The 18,805-nt window shown below is 36.8% G+C and overlaps 2 protein-coding genes across 4 annotated transcripts; both read left to right on the top strand.

Annotated features, from left to right (window-relative positions):
• Positions 1 to 246: 246 nt before the first annotated feature.
• Positions 247 to 8,241, top strand: LOC115027824 (ubiquitin-conjugating enzyme E2 D2-like). 3 transcript variants are annotated; one of them, XM_029461334.1, is made up of 8 exons: positions 247 to 671; positions 2,029 to 2,092; positions 2,991 to 3,022; positions 3,216 to 3,293; positions 3,657 to 3,762; positions 4,619 to 4,712; positions 5,595 to 5,644; positions 7,076 to 8,241. In XM_029461334.1, exons 1-7 carry the CDS (start codon positions 648 to 650, stop codon positions 5,641 to 5,643), a joined length of 447 nt encoding a protein of 148 aa, XP_029317194.1. In that variant the 5' UTR covers positions 247 to 647; the 3' UTR covers position 5,644; positions 7,076 to 8,241. The 3 variants fall into 3 exon arrangements, with proteins under 3 accessions (XP_029317194.1, XP_029317193.1, XP_029317195.1); XM_029461333.1 differs by having other exon boundaries at positions 5,595 to 5,649; XM_029461335.1 differs by lacking the exon at positions 5,595 to 5,644 and having other exon boundaries at positions 248 to 671.
• Positions 8,242 to 9,437: 1,196 nt separating this feature from the next.
• On the top strand, positions 9,438 to 18,805 carry manba (mannosidase, beta A, lysosomal). Its single transcript, XM_029459898.1, has 17 exons — positions 9,438 to 9,757; positions 10,348 to 10,442; positions 10,636 to 10,741; positions 11,239 to 11,412; positions 11,634 to 11,757; positions 12,291 to 12,460; positions 13,200 to 13,310; positions 13,740 to 13,891; positions 14,096 to 14,213; positions 14,948 to 15,034; positions 15,248 to 15,415; positions 15,817 to 16,035; positions 17,100 to 17,264; positions 17,345 to 17,489; positions 17,690 to 17,832; positions 17,945 to 18,202; positions 18,435 to 18,805. The coding sequence occupies exons 1-17, from the start codon at positions 9,560 to 9,562 to the stop codon at positions 18,657 to 18,659; spliced, it is 2,658 nt and encodes an 885-aa protein (XP_029315758.1). The 5' UTR covers positions 9,438 to 9,559; the 3' UTR covers positions 18,660 to 18,805.

Here is an 18,805-nt window from a genome sequence, read left to right as displayed (position 1 = left end):
TGTCTGTTATTTATCCTAACCTCACTGATATAAATGAGGTGGACAAAGTAATAGAAACTCCTGTCAAATATACACTTTAACAGCAGCACGGAGCATTTAATGTTCATTAAAGTGTGACATGTCCTGACTGGTGTGTGTGTGTGTGTGTGTGTGTGTGTGTGTGTGTGTGTGTGTGTGTGTGTGTGTGTGTTCCTGCCAGCAGCTCGCCCGTCACTCAGCTGCACCGCCTCCTGCTCATAAAGCTCCAGCCTCACGCGCACAGCCGCTAGTTGGCTAACGGCAGCGACCAGAGCACTTTTGTCGTCCGGGGTAACTTCACCTGGCACACACACTCATCCAGCTTCAACCGGGGGTACAGAAGCCACCGTCAGACGTCGAAACTACGGGGAAAGTGAGGGTTATCACGGGGGCAGTGTAAAGTCTGTCATTCGGAGGAAATAAGCTGGAGAACACCGCCAGCTATCTTTGTTACTAACTCCGCCGATACGTAGTTTTAGCTCCCTAGCTAACTACCGCTAGCTCAAGAAGGAAAAGGCCGTCGAGTTGACCCAGCGTCAAGTATTTAACAGATAGCGGAACAATCGTGGCACATTACGGTTGCCTTGGATCGGAAAAAACCCTTAAAATCAAATCAGCATTAAGAGAGGATGGCTCTGAAAAGGATCCACAAGGTAAGATAACGTCGCTACCGCTGGCTAACTGTTAGCACGCCGCGCTAGCCTCCCTCATTGCTTTTCTTGTATCCTGTGAAACATGGCGGTGAAACAAGTGTTTTTAAAGTTTGTGTGTACAATTATTGTGTGTTTAGTGTTGAGTTAATTGGTAGTTTTTACTGTTGGTGGACACTTCTCGACGTCTCATTGACCAACACTATGAAGCTAAACTAGCTAGCTAACATTAGCAGTTTCGGTTACAGGTTCCGTTGAAGTGAATTGGGGGAAAAAGCGAGGCCGCATGAATTTCCCAACACTTTATACCTTTTTACGTAAACACATATATGATTGGGTGCTCTGTGGTTATGTAAAAAGCCTTTCCTGGAGCTTAAAAGTCAATGTTGTGTGCCTAGCTATTAGTTAATACATGTTCTGATACTCAAGTGTTACTAGAACTCATGACTCATATCTCAAAGTGGATCTGTTAGCAGTCAGCTGCATGATGCACTTCCTTGGTATGTGATGGTTTTTGTTCTGTCTGTGCACATCAGTGTGTGCTGGCAGTTAAATAGGAGGACATTGGCAACGGGACAAGAGTAGAGTAACAGCTCCTGAAGTGTTCCCATTCCTACTTTATTTCTTCACTGCTGTTTACGAGAATCTTCTTTCAAAGAAATCCACAAACTTACTTGTGAAATGTTGCGTGTCAGAAGGCCGGGGTGGGGCAGGGAAGTAGCTCTAGGACTAAATTTAACATCACAGGCTGTAGAATATGTTCTTGGGTGTCGTCTTGCTGTTAACTGTGGATAACAAGGTGGCCCCTCAACCTTTTGGGCTGGTGCAGAGTTGAACTTGAAGAGTGGTAGGAGATAAAAACACCAGCCAGCACAGTGTTGTGAAATAAATGAAGCATGGGACAAATGAACCTTTCATGTAGGGCTTCAACTATTTTCTGGATTAATCCTTTGGTCTATAATATGTCAATCTCAGTTTCTCAAAATCCAACATAATGTCTTGTCAGCTGTCAAAACCCCAAACACATTCACGTTAATATGATGTATAAAACATGAAGAGCAGCAAATCTCAGGCTGATGACAGCATTTTCTGCCACTTGCTGAAAGATTATAGTTGGATTATCTCACACGAGGATATTCAGGATTATCCCGACAATGGAAATTCACCATTATCAAGTTATTTATTGTCGCAGCACGCAATAAAAATCCTATCCCGTTCTTGCACACAACTCGTATAGAGTCTCTTTTCCACAGTCTCCATTTATACCCAGGATTTAAAGTGTGACGTCTCCTCGTTATTTTCCCGTGAAGAGTACGGTGTGGTCTAACTGATTTTTGTTCTATACTTCTTTCCATTACAGGAGCTTAGCGACCTGGCTCGTGACCCCCCAGCGCAGTGCTCGGCCGGCCCAGTGGGTGATGACAGTAAGTGTTGGGTTTTTGTCTCTAAAATGCCCAATATAATTTCCATAAGATCAAGGTGACATCTTCAGCTGTCTTGATTTGTCTGACACAAATGCATCAAATCTTCACATTTGAGAAGCTGGACAACATTGTTTTTGCTTTAAAATTATAAACAATTTGACAATTATATAATAATTTCCCATTTCTAGAGTTTTACAAAGTCTTCAAAGTTTGGAAAATGCTTGAATTTTAGCCATTATGTTTTCAAGGTTAGGGATATGCTTGAATTTGAATAAAAGGTTGTTTTCTTCAACACAATCTGGTGTTTCATCCTCACAATCACATTACACTGTTCGGTTGTTTAGGTTTGGCTCCTAGCTTATCGCGGCAGACACAGAGCGGACCGGAGATAGTCATTATCATTAATCATTAAATAATCCTGATTAAAACAAGGTTAATAAGAACAGCTAGTAACACAAACGGTGATAATTTATATTGATTGCTGAGGGTATAGAGGATTTCTGTAAACTTTTATTTTTTGCATATACTAACATACACTTTATACTAACAGTTTAGATGTGTTGATGCAAGCTTTGAGTCGGACATTGTTTTTTAGGTACCATGAAGTTGCTTGAATTTGACTCTTAATCAGCTGTGATTTTTCTTTCTAACTTTTTAATCGATAGTTTAATAGTTAAATGGGTTAAATAAAGATTCTGTGTGAAAACACTTTTTTCAGAACATTAGAATTTAGGAGAAATTATATTTCATGTTTAAAAGTAGAGATGGATGTAGGTATAGTGAACTATTAGTCATTAATACCTCCACCCTGTACCTGTGAACCCGAGCGTAGTTCCTGTCAGATCACAAGCTTGTGACCTTTACCTTGTTCCTAACATTTACTTTCTGTTCTCTGCAGTGTTTCACTGGCAAGCCACAATCATGGGACCTGTGAGTACATACTTTATGACATAGTTGTTGATCTCTTTGTACTTTTTCAGAGAAGCATGATGTTGGCTGCTTTAAATGTATTATGTATTAAATGTAAGGTTGACATTTGACTTGATAATGAGAAGCTCCTGGACAGGAGGTTCAAGAGTGTTTCTTTACTGAAATATATGTAAATGTCATTGTTGCTTTTCAGAGTGACAGTCCGTATCAGGGAGGAGTTTTCTTCTTGACAATTCATTTCCCAACAGACTACCCCTTCAAACCACCCAAGGTACGCTGAAACACCTCAACCAAGGTTTCCTTGCTTTTAAAACTGAGTTTAAGATTTATTGTCATTCATGGATTAAGTCACCCACCTGCAGCATCCTGACAGAAGTCTTGTTTGTCACTTAAGGATATATATCCATTTAATGTCAGGAACTGGTATCAAGCATTGTATCGTGTAACAATTAATTTTATAAAAGATAATTTGATATGAGTCAGACAAACATTTGACAGTTTGCCAGCCCTCATGAAGTAACGCCTGTATTTCCAGTCAGTCGGGAATTTGAATTGCATAACATTGACGTGATGTGTGACGCAGCTATTTATTAACATGTCCTCATTGTTTCCTTTTATTTTGTTTTGTTTCCAGGTGGCATTTACAACAAAAATTTACCACCCAAATATTAACAGTAACGGCAGTATCTGTCTGGATATTCTCAGATCGCAGTGGTCTCCTGCACTTACTATTTCTAAAGGTATGGACCGTCTTAAAAAGTGTGTGTGTGTGTGTGTGTGTTGACCCACAACAATGCCAAATACTTGAAGTCTTCGATGAGCAGATAGGATAAAGATCACCGGCTGTACTGATGTGACAGTTAAACAACAAATAAAGAAGTTTACTGCGTTTAAATTGGGCTGCACCACATTTCATTTTTTACATTCATAGCTTCTATTGAGGTTCTAGAATGAAACCTGAATGTCTGCCGTCATATTTTAAGTTGTCATCCCCCTAAAAAACAAATCCTCAATGGTCTTTTTATTAAATCAAGTTTCTTTAACTAATATTAGTTTCTTCAACATAAATGGATGTTTTTGATGGAATGCAGATGCATACGGTAACTTTTTATTTTGTAACTTAAGAATTTTACTAATAGTTTTGGCGCAGAAATAAGTTTTTTGTTATTGTGGTGTAAATATAATTTCTGGTTCCGCTGGAGTTACTGGAAGTGTTTGGATCAACACGTCTGAAGCACCACTGGACTGTAATATTAGTGCAGCTGCATCTTTATCTGACGCGGTGCACACATCCATACACAAAGAAAAAAGGTGCCCGGCACTTGATTGTTGATTTTTAAACTATTTACCATAATTTAAACTGTAAAATATAAATGTAATTTTGGCCACAAATTATTTTATTATTTTAACGTCACCAGACAAAAATGATTTTGTGGACACTTCATTGTAATACGAAGATCTGTACGATTAGATGTCCTCTGTGACGACGTGCTGTTGTGACTCATTACATGTCACACATCTAATTCAGGTTTCTGTGTATTTTGTATTTAATTTGCTCATTAGTAAAACTTATTGACATATTTTTGTTTCTTCTAGTTCTTCTCTCCATTTGCTCACTGCTATGTGACCCAAACCCGGATGACCCATTAGTGCCAGAGATCGCACGAGTCTACAAAACAGATAGTCCGAAGTAAGTGTTTATGTTCTACATGTGCGCTTTTAACCTTTTCTCTAAATATGAAACGACCGGTTTTCTCCCCTGAAATGAACCAAGTTCTGCGATATGCACTTAATCTCCAGTTTATTAGGTTCCCCTCGCTAACACGAATGTAAACTAATGCAACAGTCCTGCAGTCAATCAGAAGTTTGTGTTTTAGAGTCATTTATTCAACTTTGTATTAAATTATGATTACATGATTATGTAGTTAGTGTTTCTGTTATTGAGCCAAAATAATGGAAAGAGCCGCAGAATGCAACATCTGATGGCACCACAAACTGCAGCCTCCAGTGACCTCGCACAGGTGTCTGCAACAGCCACTGCTGCAGTGTTTGGTTGAATGAATACATGGCATTGTACAGGTTTTGGTTAAAACTGTGAGGCGTGACCCGGCGCAGACGAGTGCAGAGGCGTATCTGTCGAGTTGAAGAATGCTTCTGATCAACATACATTTGCATATTTTACCATCATTTGGCTGCCGGCTGATGCTTATTTTGAGCTCTACTTGCTCCATCAGCTGGTTAAAAGTGAGGAGTAGGAAGTCGATGGTGGTATAAAACAAAGTATCTAAAACCACGAGAGATCCTTAAAATGTGGTCATAAATGTGCACAAAAAATCTCATGCTGTGTCCGGCAGGTGAGCTAAAAACTGAACATATAAACGTCACGGAGGATTCATCAGCAGGACTGTTGTAATAGTGGGCATTAGTTTCAGCTCGGTGTACCTAAATAAACGGGCAACTGATTTATATATTTTATGATATAATGTCCACAATAAGCGCGACCTTCGGATGCCGAGTTACCTGTACTGAGTGTCACCTGAGTCTAGTATGTAACCTAGTTTCACTCTGTCAGGTACAATAAACTAGCTCAGGAGTGGACAGCGAAGTATGCCATGCTTTAGGGTAAGGTAAGCTCATGAGGTAGTGCTGCATCTTGGCTGGTGTTATGGGTCTGTTGTTTGATGCTCTGGTCTCACTGACAACTGTGATTGTACTAATCTCCAGTTAGTTGTACATATAAAGTAACTAGCTGTCTTTACATGCACATAGATACCCTGCAGATATGGAGCCTGTTGTTGATGAACCAGTTTTCGCCCATGGATAGAATTAGTGTTGTGACAGTTGTGGGTTTCTGTTAATGCCAGAGACGGGAGATTTTATCTTCCAAGATTCTTAATAGATTTCCAAATTCCAAAAATGTCTTTGCTATAAAAGCTGAATATTGCTACTGATCCTACAAACCACGTCAAAGGTGTCGAGCGTTATTGTGAGATTTGTAGAAAAACACACGATGTTTTGTGTACAATCTTTATTTTTGAATTTGGAAAATTTCTGAGAAATAAAAAGGCGGCTTGCACAACCATAGCAATTAAATTGATGTTACAGGCATGATTTTTATTTATATTTATGAATACATTTGACCTTTTATTGTCTTGTTTGTGTGTTTGCCACACCGCCTTTATATTAGTGTACAACAGACTGGAGGCGATCCTGACGTTAGCAGCTCGACGTACTGAATCAGAATTGTTTTGAATGTAATTGTGAGAGACGGAAAGATTCAGGCCCCGAGTATCACAAGAGTCCTGAACCACGTTTTCTGTTGCATGAAAATATACTCTAATAAGTACGCTTTCACAGTTGCTGTATCAAAAAGCAAACTTCTTAATAGAACTCCCCGTAGTACAAATGATATAATGCACATCACGTTTTCGCTGCTAATAATTACATAAAACCTTCAAACACAGAATCTGCAACCAGAGAAATGTTGTTTTAAAAAAACAGATTTAATTCAACAAAGGTTGCATATACATAAAACATATTTTATTAATCAACTTATGGTTTTACTTAACTAGTCTTTGCATTTCTAACCACCATAAGTGGAAAGGCACTTTTTGAGATGTGTCCCCCGATGAACATAAATGAGTCAAAGAAATTGCTGACTCAACCTAAAACGGCATTTTCTATTAAAAGGCTAAAACATCCAAATGTATAATTGTTTCATATAATCTGGGTACGACATGCTTGATGCTTATTGTAACGGTGTTGTAGCAGAAGCAGAATTTTCTGTGCATGTAAACGTAGCCACTAACTCCTGCATGAATCTTTTACTTTTATATTGTAGTTTGTACAAAGTCTCTAGTATGTTTATACTGACACATTTTTATTAGGATGCTAAATTGGCATTATGTTTAAAAAGCAATGTGCTTAAGTGCATGTGCTTTAAAAAACTGAATAAAGAGTGTGCAACTATTTGTAGTCGAAAGCTTTTCTGTGTTGAATGGGTGATGTTTGCGTGAGATGTAGCGTTAAGTGTTGTCCTTGCTCTCTTTGCAGATACACCAGAATGGCAAAAGACTGGACACAAAAATATGCGATGTGAGGCGTCCCGTGGGAAGCTGGTGGATAATGTTGCTGCTGGTTCAAACAAAAAAAAAATCCTGGATTCTGTTTTTCTTTTTCACTTTTTTGGTCTTTTTTTTTGGTTAATCAGCATTTTACCCCCTCATCTTTTCCACCTGCGCGCTCATAAGAAGATAGTGTTTTCTCTCTAGGACACGTGCCAGTTTCTGTGAAGTTTTGGCTCCCATTTTGTGCGGAGTTAAAAAATAAATAATAATAATAATAATCACCATGGTTCTGAACACTCGGCTTGAGCATGCACCAGTAAGAGTTGGTGATGTTAGTCATTCACTCTGCACACACTTAGAATCTGATGCCGCTGACTGGATCCTGTGCGGTTGATATTTACTTTACTGTAAACTGGAGTTCTCAGAGCCCTTATAGAGAAGCCTGTCTTTTGCCATACATGTACATTTTAAAGTTTCAAATTGGTAAAAAAAAAAAATCTGCTGCATTTATTCTGAAAGTGGTAAAAATCGGGGGGGAAACTCGTGTGATGGCGGTATGTTTTTCTGATCTTTAGTATAGAAATGTACTACCTGAGGAAAGTATCTTATTCCACTATCAAAGTGTGTACAGAGAAGCACAGCAGTATATATCAATGTTAAGACAAACAAAATATAAGAACTTCAATGTTGTATTTTATGCATGTTAATAAAGGTAGGCTATTATATCTATGTTTCTGCAAATTAGGTGGATTGTAAAGCTGAACAGTTGGAAAAAGTTCCCCTCAAAGGTTTCTTTTCGTTATTTAGAAGCCAGTAGCTGAGCAGTTAGTTTTATGCCCACTCGAACACTGTCTTCTTGTAGCCCTAAAATATTGACTCAAAGCTAATGGTTGATAATCAACTTGTGGCTCTGTTTCTTTTTAGTTTCCCCTTCAATAAAGTTACTTAAACCATAAAACGAATCGGGGTTGTGCTTTTTTTTTTTTTTCATTTGGAGACGATGCTAATGTCTTTGACGTCGCAGCATAAATCACTTGTTTTGTATTGTATAGAGTTTATATGCCTGATTCCTCCTTTGATAAACCTCTTGTGCCTGTAAACAAAGGGGAAGCACCAACAGCTGTCTTACCTAATAAAGAGTGTTTTAGGGTTTTTCATTGTTCTTTCTTAATGCCTGCAGAAGTCAATGCTCTTAAGCAAAATGCCAATAACTCAATTGATTGTTGACAAAATAAAGTATAATTTTAGACTTTCCATGCAAAAAAATGGAATGGAGTGTCTTACTGTAAAGGTGATCATAAAGAACATGCAGGTAAATGGAAGATACACCTGCATATTATTTAAGAATCAATTACACCAGTGTCTAAAACATCTCTTCTATGATGTTACATGTTTGATTTATATGACCAGCAATTCTGGTTCAGGTATATATTTAAAATATAAAGACGGATAGTGAAAGTAACTACATTTCAAGTACTGTACTTGATTTTCTATTTATTTACAATGTATTGTACTTTTTACTCTGATAGTTTTGTGTTACTTTGCAGATTAAGATTAATACAAAATATAAATTCACAAATGAATGATGTATTATTAAAGTTTCAGCTGCCCAGCAGTATTTAAAGATATTAAAATGACTTTTACCAGCTGTGACATTAAAGTGATGAACACTAATGTATCAATAATTATATACCAATAATGCACCATAATATCCAATTTATTTGGATTTGTAATTTATATGCAACATTTAAATAAATATATTATAAAATAAATTATCTATAAACAAGTGTCTTGAATTGTGTTTTTATATTTTGTTATTTGTCTATTAATGTATTCCTTTTTTTTCACAGATTTATTATTTGAAGCAATACATTTAAACAAGGGCATTTCGACAATAAAAAGACGGTAGATATAGACAGACTGAAGAATAATCAAACTCAAATTTTGCAAAGAAATGCTAATTAGTTTAAAATTGTACAAATTGATTTACCATTTAAGAAGACCATATATATATATATATAAATATATATATATATAAATATATATATATATATAAATATATATATATAAATATATATAAATATATATATATATATATATATATATATATATATATAAATATATATATATATATATAAATAAATATATATATATTTATATATATATATATATATATATATATGTAATTCATTTATAATAATTTGTAAATATTGTTGTATTGTTTTATTTTAGATTTGTATTTTATTTTACTACTTAGACAAAGGATTGTATGTGTTCAATCTGCCCTGTTTGTTAATTGGTTGTTCAATAAAGATGGAAAAAAACCTTTCGCGCCATGACTCCAAACACGGGACTGTCACGTGGTGGGTCACATGACAAACAAGGAAGTGAAAACAACAACAAAACCCGGATAGTACACTTCTGAAGAGTATTCTCTATTTACCATGGCAGAAACAACACACCAGAAGCCATGACTCTGTGTGGAAACTGTATTTATGTTTCTGCTGTTTTGTCGTGTTTGTTTTTCGGAGTTTTATGCGGGTTTTGTTCAGAAACGTTAACTCTGAACGGTAAATGGAGTCTTTCAAACTCCAATGGTTCAGTGTCGCTGCCCGCTGAGGTGCCCGGATGTGTACATTCCGCTCTGCAGCAACAGGGATACATCCAGGTAGCTTAATTAAGTTATGTATACAAATATTAATTAATGTTTTCAATGTCTATTCCCTTTATTTTATTTTGTAAGTACAATATTCGTTGTTTCACTTCAATGGTGAAATAAAGTACATTTACTCAAGTATTGTACTTAAGTACATACTTGGAGGTACTTGAGTATTTATTAACGGAGAAACTACATTAATTTGACAGTTATAGCTGTTTTGAAGTTACAAACCATCTAATTAGTTAATGAAAGATGCAGTGGTAACTTAAGAACTGTCCTTAAATAAAACAATTCCAGTAACTTGAGTATTTCCGTTTTATGTTACTATATTTCAGTACATTTCTATTTATAATTTTAAATATATATATTTCAATATTTTGCAAATGTATACTTCTACCCCACTTCACCACAGAGGCAAATATTATACTTTTATTTAATTAGTCTGAAAGCTGTAGTTAATTTTAAGATTAATATTATATATATATATATATATATATATATATATATATATATATATATATATATATATATATATATATATATATATATATATAAAAATACATTTGAAAGCTAAGTCCTTTTTTATACTTTTCCTTCAGGATCCATATTTCAGGTTCAACGATGTGTCTTATCGGTGGATTGCCTTTGACAACTGGACGTACACAACCACATTTACTGTCTCTGCCCAGCTGAGGTCAGTATAATGATTTATTTATATATGTGTATATATATATGTATATATGTGTATATATATATATATATATATATATATATATGTATATGTATGTATGTATGTATATATGTATATATATATATATATATATATATATATATATATATATAAGCATTTATGCCCTGTTCCTGACTCGTCTCTGTGTTTTCTGCAGGTCCAAACAGAAGGTGCAGCTCGTCTTTCACGGTGTCGACACGGTCGCATCGATTTGGCTCAATGGAGTCGACGTCGGGAAGACGGACAACATGTTTCGTAGATATGTACGTTCACTGGAGAATAAGCAGCTGAAGATGCACCGTAAACATGTTCTTATATGTATTATTTTGAGCATACAAACCAGTTTTCACTTGGAGAGACTGAAAGCAAACCGGATATTTTCTGCTGATGTTTTTAATAACTTAATAACTAAACTTGCACAAATAAATACTTTTTTTCTACATTTTTTAATTGCAATTAAAATTGAATATAAATAAATAAATACAATTTGTAGGCTTAAGCTAGCTGCCTTTTTATTTCTCAGAAACATGGCAATTTCTAAAATATATTTTATACAAAATAACAAGTAAAACTGGTGTTTTGTGAATTATTTTTCAACAAAATCACACAATAATGCTTTGACTTTGACACAACTTTGACTTGGTGTACTATCCATCTTATTCTGTGGAAAGAAACATATTTTTAAATCCATTTATCAAATTATTTCCCGCTAATGCATTCATTTGTTTGCTTTCTTTTCAAATCTGTCTCTGGTGTGTAGGACTTCCCGGTCAGAGACTTGCTGCAGGACGGGGACAACGTGCTGAAGGTGAACTTGATGTCTCCAGTTCTTTATGCGTCTGAGCGGAGGAAAGCTCACTCTGCCTACAGAGTTCCTCCTGAATGTCCTCCAGACGTCCAGAAGGGGGAATGCCACGTCAATTTCATCAGAAAAGTAAGTACGTCCTGCCTCAAGGTTTAGGTACCTTGACAGTGAATAAAATACTAAACTACCTTCAACTTAGGCGCCTGTTTATTAATGATTTATTTTTAAATAATAATAAATAAATAAATCATTTTCTGATGTTTGCTTTTTCATAAATGAACTAAACATGCTTAACAAATCACTTACATTTGAACAGTAACCTAAACTTCCACCGCTCTGTTTCCTGGAAGGCGCAGAGCTCCTTCAGTTGGGACTGGGGGCCTTCGTTCCCCACGATGGGGCTGTGGAGAGGAGTGCAGCTGGAGGCGTTCGACGTCCTGCAGCTCATCCAGGTTTCCTGCGTCCCTGTGTTCAGTACGTCCACTTCAAACTGTAGCAGCTTCTGTTGCAAAACAAAAAAGGAATACATTTAAACACAGAGGGATGCTTCCTGGCAAACATCGCTCTAAAAATGTTTCAACAACTTTTATAACTTTCACAAATTTGGATTTATTTCAGGATTGTTCGTTAGTGTTTAGCTCGGTGTACCTAATAAACTGATTTTTATATTTTATGATATATTATTACATGTTTCCTCTCAGAGTTGTATAACTGAGAAATAAGTTTAACCTTTTAATAATAAATAAATATATATATATTATTTATATAGCACATTTCAACAACAAGGCAATTCAAAGTGTTTTAGAAAAAAGCATTAAAAACATTTAGACATAGTACAAAAGAAACTTAAATAAAGTTTAAAAGACAAGAGAATGGAAAGAAAGAAAGAATAAAAGTTGCATCTTTACATTTTCTTCTTCTGCCAGCAGAACTTTGTCTCATGAAATAATTAAATGTGGTTTAGTGTATTTAATATTTACAGTCTGTATAATCATGTTTGTGTCCAGGTGTCCGCCTCTCTCAGTGGAGAGTCCATGTTGAGCTTCTTGTTGACGCGGTTCAGACGACAAGCGGTCACATCTCGCTCTCTGTCCCCGAGCTGGACTCAGAGCAGATCGTCCAGACTCAGTTTCTCCAAGGGAAGACCAAGAACAGCTTCACGCTACACATCAACACGGTACTCCAAACGGAACTGTTGTGTGTGAACAGATCTTTTGATTTTCACTTGAAGTGGGAAAGAAAGATTCACCTGTTTCAAAGTAAAGGTTTGAAAAAGTTCCCTAAAAATGTTAAAATGTTTGTTACCTTTATCTCGAAATGTGTGATGGTGCAACTTGAGAAGTCCCAAACTGTTAAGAGTTTAGTAATCTGAATTATGTTGAATATAAACTCCTATATAATAATATATAAATATAAACTATCGATTATTCTCATCAATTAATCTGCAGATGATCTTTTAGATTAATCCAATAGTGAAACATATTCATCCCAGTCCAAGGGGATGTCTTTATATATATATATTATATTATATATATGTATTCAGTTATAAATATATTATATAAAACTTACGAAAATTTCCATATTTAAGGGGCTGAAAACGTAATAAAATAAGTCGTATATTTTAGTTACTGACGTGTATTTCCTGTTTGTTACAAATTTTAGAAACTCAAAATAACATTAAATTCAATTAAAACATAAACAATATATTGTTGAGTTAAGAAATGTATCTTAATGTATATGAAATTTCCAAAATAAGATTTAAAATGGTACATAAACTGTTTTCATCAAAATAAGTGATAATATTTATACCTATAACTTTTACTGCATGTGTTGTTTTTCACGATATTTAATTTGCATTTTCTTTCCATACAAAGAAACTTTATTTGGTTTCTTGACACTTTGTCTTGTTGTTCCAGAGCAGCCGGGTGAAGCTGTGGTGGCCCAACGGACACGGTGACCGACACTTCTACCTTCTGACCTCCAGAAGCTTTCAGGATGGATTCCTGATCCTGAATACAGAGTCTAAGGTCAGAGGTCAGAGGTCAGCTGCTCGCTCCTCTCATGTTATTTATGCATGATCATGACGTGTGCTGGGAAATCTGTGCATCAGTAGAATCATCTTACATTCTTTCCTTGCCGGCATCAAAAGCTCAACATGCACCTCTTCACCCTGATGATACGATATATTCATCACATATACTCTACATACTTACACACACTATGTTTACGATTGGTCCGATAAAACTAAATTGAAGTTCTCCTTTTTGGAAATCTCTACTAACATGTTTAAAAGATTATTGGAGCTCCGATTCAAATTCTTAGGGAACATATATATTTATTTTCTGCGTCACAACATCACAAACGTCACAAATGAGCCGCAGAGATGAAACTGAATTAATGACAAGCGTTTTCTTTGTCAATAAAGTTTTAGTGTTTGATGAAAATGTCTCCTGCAGGTGTATTTCCGCACAGCTGAACTCGTCCAGGAGCCAGTTGTTGGATCTCCGGGATTGAGCTTCTATTTCCGCATCAATGGGAAAGCGATTTTCCTGAAAGGCTCCAACTGGATCCCTGCTCACTCCTTCCAGGACCAGGTCACCCCTGCTGTGTGAGCGTGAAAAACACATTATTTGTACCTTTTTTGCTTGTTCCTGTTGAGAATATTCAGTGGTGGACAGTAACTAAGTACATTTAGTATTTTAAGGTACTTGTAATTCCATTTCCTGCTGCTTTACAATGTTTAATTAATTCAATGGACCGGTCTTGTTTGAGTTATGAATACATTAATACTGAAGCTCTGTTTGTCCTGCAGCTTGAGGAACTTGTTGCAGTCAGCTGTGGATGCGAGCATGAACGCTCTGAGGGTCTGGGGAGGAGGAGTGTATGAACAGGATCTTTTCTACAGCCTCTGTGACGAGCTGGGAATCATGGTAACTACAACGAATATCAATATTACTTTATTCATCAATATTACCACCACCGCAAACGGTAAAATATCCTGATGTAGCCAAATCTCTCTGAGACGTAATACGTTGCATAATCTTTGGACGGGTTACAAGTGCAATCTGCTATATTTAAATAAAATAAAAGAACTGTTATCTAGCCACATTATTTTTTGACATTAGTTAGAAACAGGAGATTATCGTCAGCATAGAAAGAAATAATTAAGCCACATTTACTTTTTGACATTAGTTAGAAACAGGAGATTATCGTCAGCATAGAAACAAACCAAAAGCCTATCGAGGGACTCTAAGGGCGAAGGAAGTCCACGAACAACATCCTTCTACATCAGAAAAGCACCGGGGTTTATGGGAAATGTGGTCTTAACATCAACAGTCTATCAACTAAAGAAGTTACAGGTCTTTTAATTCATGCATTTATGGTTTTGAAATACATTTTCTGTCTCTTTTGCGCAGTAATTATTCCTTTTATTGTAGCCATGCTGTTTTATGTTTTTGTTGGTTTATTTATTCTTTGATACTTAACTTGTCTTTGCCTGTGATATTTAATTTAATTAGATTATTCTTTATAACAGATATAACTTAACTATGTAGGAAAATGTCAATCAAAGGTAAATTTCCCTCTTTACGACTGTCTGACGTCACTATAACTCATGAACATATTGTTTAACAGATGCAGAAAGAGTTTAAATACGTGTCTTTAGGTTTGGCAGGACTTCATGTTCGCCTGTGCTATGTATCCCACTGAGGACGACTTCATACAGACCGTAAGAGAAGAAGTTATCCAACAGGTGAGCGGCGTATTTATTTTATATTATTTAAAATGTCATATCTGCAGACTATATAGAACCACATGGAAAGATTTACTTTATATCCACAGCGTGTTAAATCAAAACATTTTACATACAAACAAACCAGAACATGTTATAAAAAGCAAAACAACGCGAGTAACAACATTTAGAGCTTTTACAAGTTGTTGCATCCTGAGTGTTTTTACTCGTCAGGTTCAGCGACTCAAGTCTCATCCGTCCATAATCATTTGGAGCGGGAACAATGAAAACGAAGCCGCTCTGGCGACCGACTGGTTCAGCATCCCAGTTTCCCAGAAGCCCACATACCTGAAGGACTATGTGACGCTGTATGTGAACAACATCAGGGCCGTAGCTCAAGAGGTGAGAGTCAAACTACATTTAGTGTTTGGGTACTTGGGACTACTATTTATCATTTTATATTTCATTATATTCTAGAAAGAAACAGCGCTAAATATATAGCACAATAAGAAAATGGCTGTATCTCAGAAACTAGAAGGAGTGCAATCAAGTATTTGGTATCCAAGTGCCAAAACCTGCAGTTCATCAAATGGCCTCTTGAGGCTCCAGAGGGAGTCGATCTGCATTGACCCTCATGTTAAAATGCCAAAATAAACAGTTTACAGCCGGGCATCTATAGCTAATACAACTGTTTTGTTTGTTTACAACACCAGTTTTACTTATATTAAGGTATTTCAGAATACAATCATATTAACATCCTGCAGTAAGAAAGGATAAGAAGTGACGTCTAATATCTGCTTCAGGAGGACCAGAGTCGCCCGTTCCTCGTCTCCAGTCCGACAAACGGGGCTGAATCGGAGCGAGAGGGCTGGGTGGCGGCGAACCCCTACGACCTTCACTACGGGGACACGCACTTCTACAGCTACACTCTGGACTGCTGGGATTGGAGGACTTTCCCTCGGACACGTTTCGCCTCCGAGTACGGCTTCCAGTCCTGGCCTTCCTTCTCCACTCTGCAGCCGGTGCCTTTTTGTTTTTTCTTCTGTAGATTTGTATCTAAAATCTATTCGTACATGTTTTTGATCTTTGCTGCACAACAGCGGTGCCGCTAATCTTTATTTTTTTATTTAGGTGTATACAGAAAATCACAAATTTACGAGAAAATATTCTCCTAGGATTATTAAATCATAAACTCTTTGAGATTAAATTTACAAATTCACAAGAAAAAACTTGAATATTCTCTAAAATGATAAAGTTATATATATATATATATAGTTATATATTTGAGAGTAAAAACTCAGATTTAATTCACTAATTTAAGAAAAAGAAAACTTATAATAATATTAAATATGTAAATTACAATATAAACAGCAGTGTAATAAAATGATTAATTTCTGAGTTATTTGTTCTTGTACATTTACCTGTTAAATCTCAGAGAATATCCAAGTTTATTATTATAAATGTACCACTTTAATATAAAGAATATTACCCCTCCCCTGTAGAGCTCCCTAATTATTGTTTACCTACAATGGCACTTATACACTTTGTGCAAATTCTTATTAAAAAATGAGAAAAAAGACCAATATGAGATTAAACTCAACTAATATTGCTCCTAAAATTCACAATAATGATAATTGTTGATGGAGCCGTGATGAATAAAGCACTAATAAAATAAAGCGATGATACTGTAAAAACAGTAAAGTAATAACAGAGAAATACCAAAACAGGAAGATGTAAAAAAATAAAATGTATTTAATTACATAAAACAGTGAATGTGAATTTATAGAATAAAAAAATAAAGAATAAAGATAATTAAAGAATAATTAGAAAAAATAAAATAAGATGATAATAATAATATTAAAGAATAATTTAAAATAATTAGAAATAATAAAATAAAATAATAAGATAATAATAATAATAATATTAAAGAATAATTTAAAATAATTAGAAATAATAAGATAATAATAATAATAATATTAAAAAATAATTTTAAATAATTTAAATAAACAGGATTTACTCAGTAGAAGCTCTTAGTTTTATTGTGTTTTTTTTATAGTTGGTATAAAGTTTCCGTCTGCTGTTCCAGGTTTCCATAGAAGAAGACTGGAGCTACAACAGTACTTTCACTTCCCACCGTCAACACCACGAGAGCGGGAACCAGCAGATGTTCCTGCAGGCTGCTCTGCACTTCAACCTGCCGAACGCCACGGACCCTTTAAAGAGATTTACAGATGGTCTCTACATCACGCAGGTAAATCACACGCACGCCGTCGCCTCATGTGATGAACGGATCCTTTAAACGCTGTTCACGTGATCGCGCTTCATGTCCAGGTCACGCAGGCTCAGTGTGTGAAGGCTCAGACGGAGTTTTACCGGCGGAGTCAGAGCGAGATCCTCGGGGGCAAAGGTCGCACTATGGGCGCTCTCTACTGGCAGCTCAACGATGTCTGGCAGGCGCCTTCGTGGTCGTCCATCGGTGAGTAACGCTCAGCAGCAGATAATGTTAGTAATGTTAATGCTCGTTTTACATAATACCACTTTAAAACTGCTCTTCTATATATATTTATATTATATTATATTTATATTTATATTTATATTTACATGTTTTCACAGTATTAAATTTTGTTTTGGTTTAGACTTTATACAAAAACACGTTCCTGGTTCTTCTGTGTGCAGAGTTTGGTGGGAAATGGAAAATGCTGCATTATTTTGCGCAGAACTTCTTCGCCGCCGTCCTGCCCGTCGGCTTCGAGGACGACGGCACGCTGTTCATCTACGCCGTCTCGGACCTGAGTCACGACCTGAAGCTCCGAGCTGTGGTGTGCTTTTAAATGTTCATGTTCAGCCCGACGTTAACGTGAACACCAGTTTTCTCGTGTCTCCTGCTAGTTTCATGTAAATATGTGGTTATTGTTAAGTTCTGTGTCTCAGGTGTCCGTGTTCTCCTGGTCTGATCTGGATCCGGTGTGCACGCTGAAGTCAGACCCGCTCCTGATCCCCGGAGGCAGCGCTGCGGCCATCTTTAAGCAGCCAGTCGCCACCCTGCTGGCAGGATGTGGTCGCTGCACCCGCCTCACCTGCCTGCTCGCCTTCCACCTGGAGGACGGCAGCGGCCAGCAGGGTCCCAGCAACCACCACTTCCTGTGCTCCCCCAAAGACGCTCAGGGACTCCAGAGACCCAACATCACAGTAAGATGACGGCCATTTTGAAACTTACAAGTGCAATAATGCCTACCTGACTTTTATTGTGTGTGTGTGTGTGTGTGTGTGTGTGTGTGTGTGTGTGTGTGTGTGTGTGTGTGTGTGTGTGTGTGTGTGTGTGTGTGTGTGTGTGTGTGTGTGTGTGTGTGTGTGTGTGTGTGTGTGTGTGTGTGTGTGTGTGTGTGTGTGTGTGTGTGTGTGTGTGTGTGTGTGTGTGTAGGCCTCGGTGCAGGAGGATGCGAGCGGCTTCACCGTCTCTCTCCACTCGGCCGCTGTGTCTGCCTTCGTGTGGCTCGATGTGGGAAACATCCCCGGACGCTTCAGCGCCAACGCCTTCCTGATGCTTTCCACAAACAGGACGGTCCGTTTTAACGCTTGGCGTCCAACCAGCGCCGCAGAACTCTCTGGCTCGCTCACCATCACATCTTTAAGGGACGTGTACTGAGAACAGGACTGTGCTTTAAAAAGATAAAATAAATATTGATATTTTATTTTATCGTGTAAATAATCAAGAGAATGATAAATACAACCGTTGTTGTTACAGACGCCATAAAAAGAGACGAGACGCACAATAAACAAAGTGAAAGGTGA

The sequence above is a fragment of the Cottoperca gobio genome, chromosome 22 (assembly GCF_900634415.1).
Source record: "Cottoperca gobio chromosome 22, fCotGob3.1, whole genome shotgun sequence".
Lineage (NCBI taxonomy): Eukaryota > Metazoa > Chordata > Actinopteri > Perciformes > Bovichtidae > Cottoperca > Cottoperca gobio.
The sequence above is the reverse complement of the archived record's forward strand: the minus strand, read 5'-3'. Positions and strand labels throughout refer to the sequence as shown.

Excerpts from the sequence above, each read along its gene's own strand:
- LOC115027824 (XM_029461334.1), top strand. The coding sequence starts at position 648 with ATGGCTCTGAAAAGGATCCACAAG. Across the intron at positions 3,023-3,215 it reads AAGCCACAATCATGGGACCT|AGTGACAGTCCGTATCAGGG; the intron begins GTGAGTACATAC and ends GTTGCTTTTCAG. Across the intron at positions 4,713-5,594 it reads TACAAAACAGATAGTCCGAA|GTACAATAAACTAGCTCAGG; the intron begins GTAAGTGTTTAT and ends TCACTCTGTCAG.
- manba (XM_029459898.1), top strand. The coding sequence starts at position 9,560 with ATGACTCTGTGTGGAAACTGTATTTATGTTTCTGCTGTTTTGTCGTGT. Across the intron at positions 10,742-11,238 it reads ACAACATGTTTCGTAGATAT|GACTTCCCGGTCAGAGACTT; the intron begins GTACGTTCACTG and ends TCTGGTGTGTAG. Across the intron at positions 11,413-11,633 it reads ACGTCAATTTCATCAGAAAA|GCGCAGAGCTCCTTCAGTTG; the intron begins GTAAGTACGTCC and ends GTTTCCTGGAAG.